The 7963-nt window shown below is 57.5% G+C and overlaps 1 protein-coding gene across 1 annotated transcript; it reads left to right on the top strand.

Moving 5' to 3' along the window:
* Positions 1-1035: 1035 nt before the first annotated feature.
* NPW (neuropeptide W) lies at positions 1036-5684 on the top strand. The gene is made up of 3 exons (XM_074346881.1): positions 1036-1068; positions 2972-3576; positions 3816-5684. Exons 1-3 carry the CDS (start codon positions 1036-1038, stop codon positions 3898-3900), a joined length of 723 nt encoding a protein of 240 aa, XP_074202982.1. The 3' UTR covers positions 3901-5684.
* The last annotated feature ends 2279 nt before the right edge of the window (positions 5685-7963 follow it).

The following is a 7963-nucleotide window of genomic DNA, read 5'->3' as shown; positions in this document are numbered from 1 at the left end:
TATCTTGATCTGGGCTGTGGGAACGTAGGCGGATGCATATGTAACGAATTGTTAAGAAAAGCACATTTACTCAAAGTGTGTGATACCTCCTTAAAAAGACCACCAAATTTTATAGTAGTAGTTAAGTTTATTATTTCAAAATAGGGAGGCAAATACTAGGAGAAATATCTGAAGGAGTTGGAAGCAGTTGCCCCTGGAGGGCAGAATGTGAAAGGCTGGAACAGAGATAGCTTTATTTTTTCCCTTATACTAGCATTTGATTTATAATGTCTATGACCTTGATTAAAAAAATAATTTTAAAATGACAAAATGGGGAGATTTTCTCAATCACTGTGTCATTTGGATGAGGTTCCTGTTGATGACCAGGCTCTGTACCTGGGGTGGGGGCTGTGAGTATGAAGCTGAGGTGGTTCTGATCCCTGGAGGTCTTGGTCCAGTGTCACCAAGAATGGTGTACAGATAGTCAGAGCCATGATTCCTAGGAGGGGCTGTGTGTAGATGAAAGGAGAGGTGAGTCCCAGAAAGAAGAATCACCTCTCATGGACTGTTAGGGTCACTGCCTCTGCTGGCAGTGGACCTTTGACTCCAGACTACTGGTTAGTGGATACTTTTGTCCCTGTGCTCAGGGCTGGGTGGGGCACAGAGCCCCTTTTCCTCCGCACTCCAAATGGGAGGCCCCAGGGACCATCAAGCTATTCTGTGCTTTGCTCCCTTCCCCAGTCCTGGGCCCCCTCCCCACATGCCTTCTGCACACCAGACAGGCAACCACCCTCCTCTGTCCCAATGTGGCCTTCATCCTTCACCTGCACCCTGACAGTTTCACTCCCTCTGGTCCATAGTCATAAACAAGCTGGAGGGATCACTGGTATTTCAACTTCAGATACTGAACATGTCCTTATGCAGAGCACTTTTTTCTCTGCTTAACACTGTATTTTCAGATTTGTTCACGCTGCTAATGGTAGTTCTTTTCAATTTTCTAACTGCCACAGAAATCTCCATTATACCATAGACCACAATTGATCAGTTTTTGTATCAATGACGTTCTCCCTGCAGAAGCTCCACGCCCAGGCTAGCAGTCCCCTGCCTCCTCTTAGCAGGGAGGGGGTGGCAGCACCAGGGGAACCCTGGCAGCCTGCATCGTGCCGAACCACCCACCCACCACACACTCCAGGAGGTTCTCAAAGCCAAGGGGCCCCAGAGGAGCATGGTAGGGGGAGGCGGGGGGGGGGGTCAGCTTTCAGCACAGCCTGCTGGTCCCGAGGGTTCTCCAGGCCCCTCCAGGTGCGCAGGCGGCTTCCCTCCACTCTGCTGGGTCCCTGCACCATCACTCCTCCATCAAAGGGTTTTCACTGACAGCTAGGAGACTAGGCAGCCACTGGAACAGCAACAGCCATAGATGGTAGCTACACCATTACTGAGCACTTACTGTGTGCCAGGCACAGTGTCAAGATCCAGCCTGGATTTTTTTAATGCTCATACTGGGCTCCAGAGCACATTTCTCATTGGTTCTGCAAGGCTGTGGAGAGGGCTGCTGCTGCTTCCAAGCCTCCCCCGGGGAGTGGGGTTCACCAGACCCTATTATGCCCCTCATGCCTCAGAAGCAGGTGCCATCCTCTGCACCCCACAGCCCCTCTGCACCTCTCCTGACATGGACATGTAAGAGGAAGCACAGGCCCAGACTGTGTTCCCCATTCCCCCAGAATCACCCCTCTTTTTTGACAAAGAAATGGGCAGAGGGGAAGGGGAGGTTTTCATTGAGAACTACAGCTGGGGTCCCCAAACTGGAACTCTCAGGCTGGGGGTGGGGAGGCTAGGTGGGACTCCAGTCATCCCACTGCTTAACCCAAAAGGTGATCTGGAACAAATTAGTTTCCCCCATGCCTTAGTTCGCTCATTGGTAGATGGAATCAATAATTCTCCCACCTTGTGGCAGTGTTTGGAGGTCAAAATAAGATATTTCAGGATCCTTGGTGTCTGAGATCTACAAGCTGCCCCACAAATTATATGGTTGCTGGGGGGTGGGGTTAGGTCAGCTTATTTTGAGGGCTGCATCCTCCCTGGTCTGGGGTCCAAGCAAGAATGGGTCAGGCCCTGCTCTTTGGGATGGGGCTATTAAGCCCAGGCAGGCCCAGAGGGATACTCTGGGGGACTATTCAGACAAGGGCCATTTAAGTAGGATTCTGAAGGATGAGTAGGAGTTTGCCAAGTGGAGAAGGAAGGGAAGTACATTCTGTGTCCCAGGCACAGAAGCTGAGAGGTGGGCAAACTCCTGGGTCATTGGGTACAGCAAATGAATTGAGAGTGGCCCTAGAAAGTGGTTTTCAGGGGACCATGACCAGAGAGGAGGCTGGAGGTCTGCAGGGCCTTATTCTGCCCAGGCTAGGGCTGGGGGCATGAGGGGCTGACTCTATTCTGGAAGCCTTCGGGAACCACTAACTGTCTCAAGGAGGGTTTGATGTGGCCAAACTTGCAGTTGCTAGCATCCATCTAGCTGCAGCTGGGGAATGGATTGGTAGGGAGAAGCTAGGCCTGTGGGGAAGATTTGAGTGCTGTGTTAGGTGAGGAAGAGGAACAGCCCTCAGGGGAGGAGATACACAGAGGGGTCTTAAATTGTGTGGGAGTTGGGGTGGGGGCACCAGTGAGCTCTCCTGTCTTTCGGCCCTATGGTTCTGCCAGCCTCCCTGTCTTTGCTCTGCTTGGGGCCCACTTCAAGAGCCTAGCTAAGGGGGCATCCTGTCCCTCCATCCCTGTGCCTGGCAGTTCCTTCCTCTCCTCCTTGAAGGGAGGAGGCAGAGGAGGGCTGAGAGAGGGGAGCAAGGGAGCTCCCAGTAGAGCATCAAGATGAGTTCTAGCTAAAGGCCCACTCAGCGAGGATGCTGGGCTCCTCTTCTCCCTCCATCTCTACCACCCTTGGGGAGCCCCGCGGGTATTGCGGGGGCGAGGAGGGGCGGGGCCACCGAGCATTTAATAGTTGGACCCGCCGGGACCAACACCTAGCCTGCAGCCTCCAGCGCTCTGGCCTCCCGACGCTGAGCGCCTGGATCCCGCCAAGCCAGTTCCAGGTCCGCCCCACCGGGCGGCTCTCGACGTGAGCACCCTGGCGCGGGGAACGGGGGTGCGGGGCCCGGGGCGGGGGGCCACTGCGAGCCTCTTGCTACTCGCATTGCTGTTGCTGCTGCTGCTTCCGCTGCCCGTGGGCGCCTGGTACAAGCACGTGGCGAGTCCCCGCTACCACACCGTGGGCCGCGCTGCGGGCCTGCTCATGGGGCTGCGCCGCTCGCCCTACATGTGGCGGCGCGCGCTGCGGCCCGCTGCCGGACCCCTTGCCTGGGACACTTTAGGCCCGGGCGTGTCCCCCCAGGGGCCATCTGCCAGAAACACCCTCTCCCCGGGGCCCGCCGCCCGCGATGCTCTGCTGCTTCCCTCCGGGGTTCAGAAACTGTGGGAGGTGCGTCGCAGAAGCTCCGGCGCTGGGCTCCCGGTCAGTGCCCCTCGCCGTTCGCAAGCCCCGGCGTCTGCACCCCAACGGGAGCCGTGGCTGGGCTCCTATTTCTGGACCTCCGCAGAGCAGGCCAGGTACGCGGGGAGAGGAAAGGGGCGGGGATAGCAGCGAGCGAAGGGATCTTGAAAGATCTGAGCCCAGGACGCATGTCCCCGTTCCCACAGGGCACCCTGCGAACTTTCCATCCCTGACTTCAAGCCGAGGAAGGCTTTCCTGACGCAGTCTCTACTCTTCCAGTGTGGGGGGTCGGGAGGCGGGAGCGTAGTGGAAGGCGCACAACCCTCTCCCCACGGTCCTGCTCTATTCTTTCTAGAGCTCTCGGAGAGTCTCCCGATCAGCCACAGTCTGCGCAGGGAACTGCCTTCGCCGGCCCCCGCCTCACCCCAGGGCCGTCCTGATCTCAGCCCCTGCCCGCGCCCACGTGCCTGACCCAGGCAGAGTCTCTTCGGCCTCCAGTCCCGCCGTCTGGTCAATAAAACCCGCCTGGTTCTCGCTCCCCCGCGTGTGACCCTTTTCCTCCGCGATGTGTACTTTGTCATCTAGCTTCCGGGAGCAAACAGCCGCGCCCACGTCCTAGCAAATGTCAGGAGCCCTATGGCTGGCCAGAAGCGCTCCCCCCAACCCAGCCGAGATCTGTATGTCCTCGCCGGACAGAAGGGGAGACAGAGGTAGAGACACTGCTTGGGCCTGTGTCCCCTCTCCCTTTTCTGCCAGTGCTGCACCTCCTATTAGGGGGTGGGATCATCAGTCTAGGTCCCAGGGTCCGACAGGAGGAGAGGGGTATTCCACGGAGAGGGGAGGGCAAGTCACACCCTGGGTCCGGCTGCCATTCACCAAGGTGTGCAGGAAGAGGAAAGCAGGAGCTCATACCCTACTAGTGGGGCTGGAACTCCCACCCAGCCTCCCAGGAGTCCTACAGGGTGCCCCTCACTACGCCCCCTGGCCAGCCTGGGGAGAATGTCCTCCCCAAGGAGGGGAACCGCAAGAGCTGGCAGCCCATCCAGCCTTTCTCCCATCTCCCAGCACTCATTTCAAACCTGGATCTCCTTGGAATTCCTCCCTCCCCTCAGCCAAAGCCTTCCTGAGAAAGTGGGACCCATCTAGTCCCCTTCTTCACTGCCATGCTCCCTTCCTAGTGAGGAAGGGGCCCCTCCACCTGATACGCTCTTGCCTCCTGAGGGACCCCTCCACCACTTATTCCCTTCTGCATTTCCAGTTATTGTCTCCAGTCCCCCATGTCAATGTGCTATGTCATCTTGAATAGCAAGGATCTCCCTCCACCTGGGACCCCTTCCTGCCCCGCCCCACTTCACCTTTCTGCTCCCCCTTCAACCCTCTTCAGTATGGGCTTGGACTCCCACAACTGTCCTCAATGTCCAAGTGCCTGGTCACTGTGCCCTGATGCTGTTTGCCCTTGGAGTCTTTCCTTGGCCATGTGGCAAGACTGCCCTTGGGGCACCCAGCAAGGACAGGAAAAGGGGTGGCCCCAGGTCTGTCTAGCTCCTGGCTTTGGGATGCCCTTGTGGAACCAGCTCCCACAGGACCTCCCTTGGCCTCTGGAAACACCCTCTGGAGGCCTCTCCCCACTGGCAATTTCCTCTCATCTCCTGGGTGCACCTTTCTCCCCACATGGTCCCCTAATGTGGGCAGTCTTTTTGATGTCACCATTCCAATTCTTAGGTATCCTAGAATTAATTTACCCTCCAGGACCTGCACTGGGTCAACCACTCTTTCCCCCACTTCTCCGATGCTCCTGCCCCTGCTCCTCACCAAACCTGGCCTTTCAAAACACGATGTCCTGACCTTGTCACCCCCCAGTGCACAACACCTGAAGGGCTCCCATCTCCCATGCAATGAAATCCATGCTCTAGGGCTGGGCCTCTGTTCCCCAGCCTCATTGCTCCCTCACCTTCCCCACACAGCCTGGAGAAACTCTGGGCAGATTCCAGAACAGCCCCATGGTCCACCCTGCCTGAGGACTCCAGCCCCAGGCTGGGTTAAATGCATCTCCTGGGGGCTGCCCCAGCTCTGGACCTCCCTTTGCCAGGGTATCAGATCCCTGTTTCTGTGGGTCTCGCCGATATTTCTCCATTGCTCGCCAGGCTGGCGGCAAGTGGCCTGCCAATGTTTGGTCACAAGTGATGGAATACTTGGTGAGAGGCTAGATTTCATATTGCCTGAAGATATCCCAGTGCAGAGGTTGGTGGCAGATCCAAGGTGAGACAGCTGAGCCGATTCGGGGCTCGGGAGAGACCTGGCTTCTCTGCCTACCACCCCTATGGCACCCCTATGCTTCTGCATCTCTAGCAGCCGGAGGGCGCGGACCTCGACCCAATCCCCCATCCCGCAGGGCTGGACAAGTCAGAGCCAGAAGGGCGGGGCGTGGGGCCACTCCCCGGGCAATGGAATCCCACTAAGAGCCGGCAGGTGGCGCTACAAGCCGCTCTCCCAGGCTACACTCGCACCCTGCGCCTCCGGCGATGGGAGGGGCTGGGGCGGACAGTGGGCGTGGCCATCTCGGGGTGGGCGGGGCAGGCCTCCAGTGAGTTCTCCCTTCGCGGGTGTCCTGCGCTTCCGTAACTGTTTCGTCCTCGCCAATTCTCTCTCCCTCTTGTCTCTCGTCTCGTTTTCCCCTCTCTTCCCATCGTGCTGGTCCCGTCTGCTCCAATCTGGGGCTCTGACAGACAAGAGAAAGTCTGAAGGAAGGGGTCGTGAGCGAGGCCTGGTCATCTCGCGGGGCCCTTAATGCCCATTAGGGAGGCGGCGCCGGCCCAGGAAGCTCTAGGCCACTACCCGAGCGTCAGATTAATGGCATCACAACCCCCCCCCAGATGGGCCCCCAGCCCTCCCTCTGGTAGTGACAAGACCTCTGCCCACAGCTACACCCCAGGCGCAGGCTCTGCCCCACCGCTGGGGGCACTGCTGCAGGGAGGTAGGTTCAAAGGAAAGCCCCTTCCCTGAAACCCGAGCACAGGGCAACCCTACTCCAGGTGAACCCAGGGTGGAGAAGGACTGGGAGGTCTGACATACCTACTCTGCTTCTGTCAGGTGTAGCAAGATGGCAGGAGTAGGGTGAGAAAGTGAGCATGAGGGAGTCACCCAGACCTCTGATCCCCTAAGACCTGAGAGCCTTCCCGCCTGCTGCTGGCCTCACCACACCTCCCCTAGTCCACTCCCCAGCGACCCGAACAGTTTACAACCCAAACACCTTTCAGCACACACTTCCAGGCCATTGCCCATGCTGCTCCTTTCACTTTGCTGCCTTACCTGTCTCCTCTCACACCTCCATCACAGTGGGGCTGAAGGAAGAGGCCTGGGAGACTGCCCATAGGGCTGCTCGGTCACCTTTCCTAATCCGTTACTCTCTCACTCATTCCTTCTCCCCCTTTGGAATTGTTACCTGCAGGTCTCACTCACCCCTGAACTGCTGCCTTTATACTGTAGCTGCTACTCACTTCCTTTGCTGTTCATCCCCTTTGTTATTCAGATGTTGTCTTTGTTACTTTCTTACCTTTCTTGGGACTTCCTCGGCTCCTCTTTTGCTTGGGGGCCTACTTTGTTATTCTGGGATGCCATGTTTCTGGCCCCTGGCTGCGACCACATCTCTTGGTTATTACCCCCCCCCCCATGTTCTGTTCCCATCCATTTTCATTCTTAGGGTGAGTCCTGGGCTGCAGAATGCTGATCTGAGAGCACTTGTTTTACAGAAGGAGGAGGTCTCAGAGCCTCCTGACCAAGGAACCAGGGATCCCTACCTTTCCTACCCCTTGGTCTCCCATCCAGCCACCTCCCTTGACTCTGATATGGCCTTAAAGCTATAGCCTGGCAGGTCCTAGGTGGTCCTGGTGACCCCTAAGCCCCACCTGGGGTGGTATATGGTGGACCCCACTGTCCACATCCATCCTCATAGCCTCCCGGGGCAGCAGTACCAGGTTTGGTCCAGTAAGGGCAGTCATAGGGCAGAGAGTCAAGCCTCTGGACAGACAAATGGAGGTGGCTAGCCAGGCAGGAGCTTATGGCAGCATCAGCCAGGAACTCAGAGGTAGGGTAGGGGAGCAGCCATGCAGCCTCAGCCTAAGTGGATTTTAGGGGGAGAAGTTGGGGTGTGGATACCCAAGGGGCTGCGGCCCAGGAGGCTGCCTAGAGGCAGGTCCTGTGCTTGGGCGGGGCTAGGAGCCCAGGCAAGGGCACTGGAGAGGAGAGAAGGAGCAGTAAGAACTGAGCTGAGCGTGCTTCTCCCCTCATGGGGAACTGTCTGGTCTGGCTGTGCCTGACCCCTGGGAACCAGGTATGTGCAGGGGGTTGAGCAGGGTTGGGGAGGGGCAGGCTGAAGGTGAGCCTGCAGCTCAGCCAGCTTCCTGTATGTGTAACTGAAAAAGCTGAAGAGTGTGGACTTGGAATCTCACCACCTTGGGTCCAAGTGGAACTGGGGAATCTTGTATGGCTTTCTTTCCTCTCCAG

Source organism: Camelus bactrianus, chromosome 18, assembly GCF_048773025.1.
Source record: "Camelus bactrianus isolate YW-2024 breed Bactrian camel chromosome 18, ASM4877302v1, whole genome shotgun sequence".
Lineage (NCBI taxonomy): Eukaryota > Metazoa > Chordata > Mammalia > Artiodactyla > Camelidae > Camelus > Camelus bactrianus.
The sequence above is the reverse complement of the archived record's forward strand: the minus strand, read 5'-3'. Positions and strand labels throughout refer to the sequence as shown.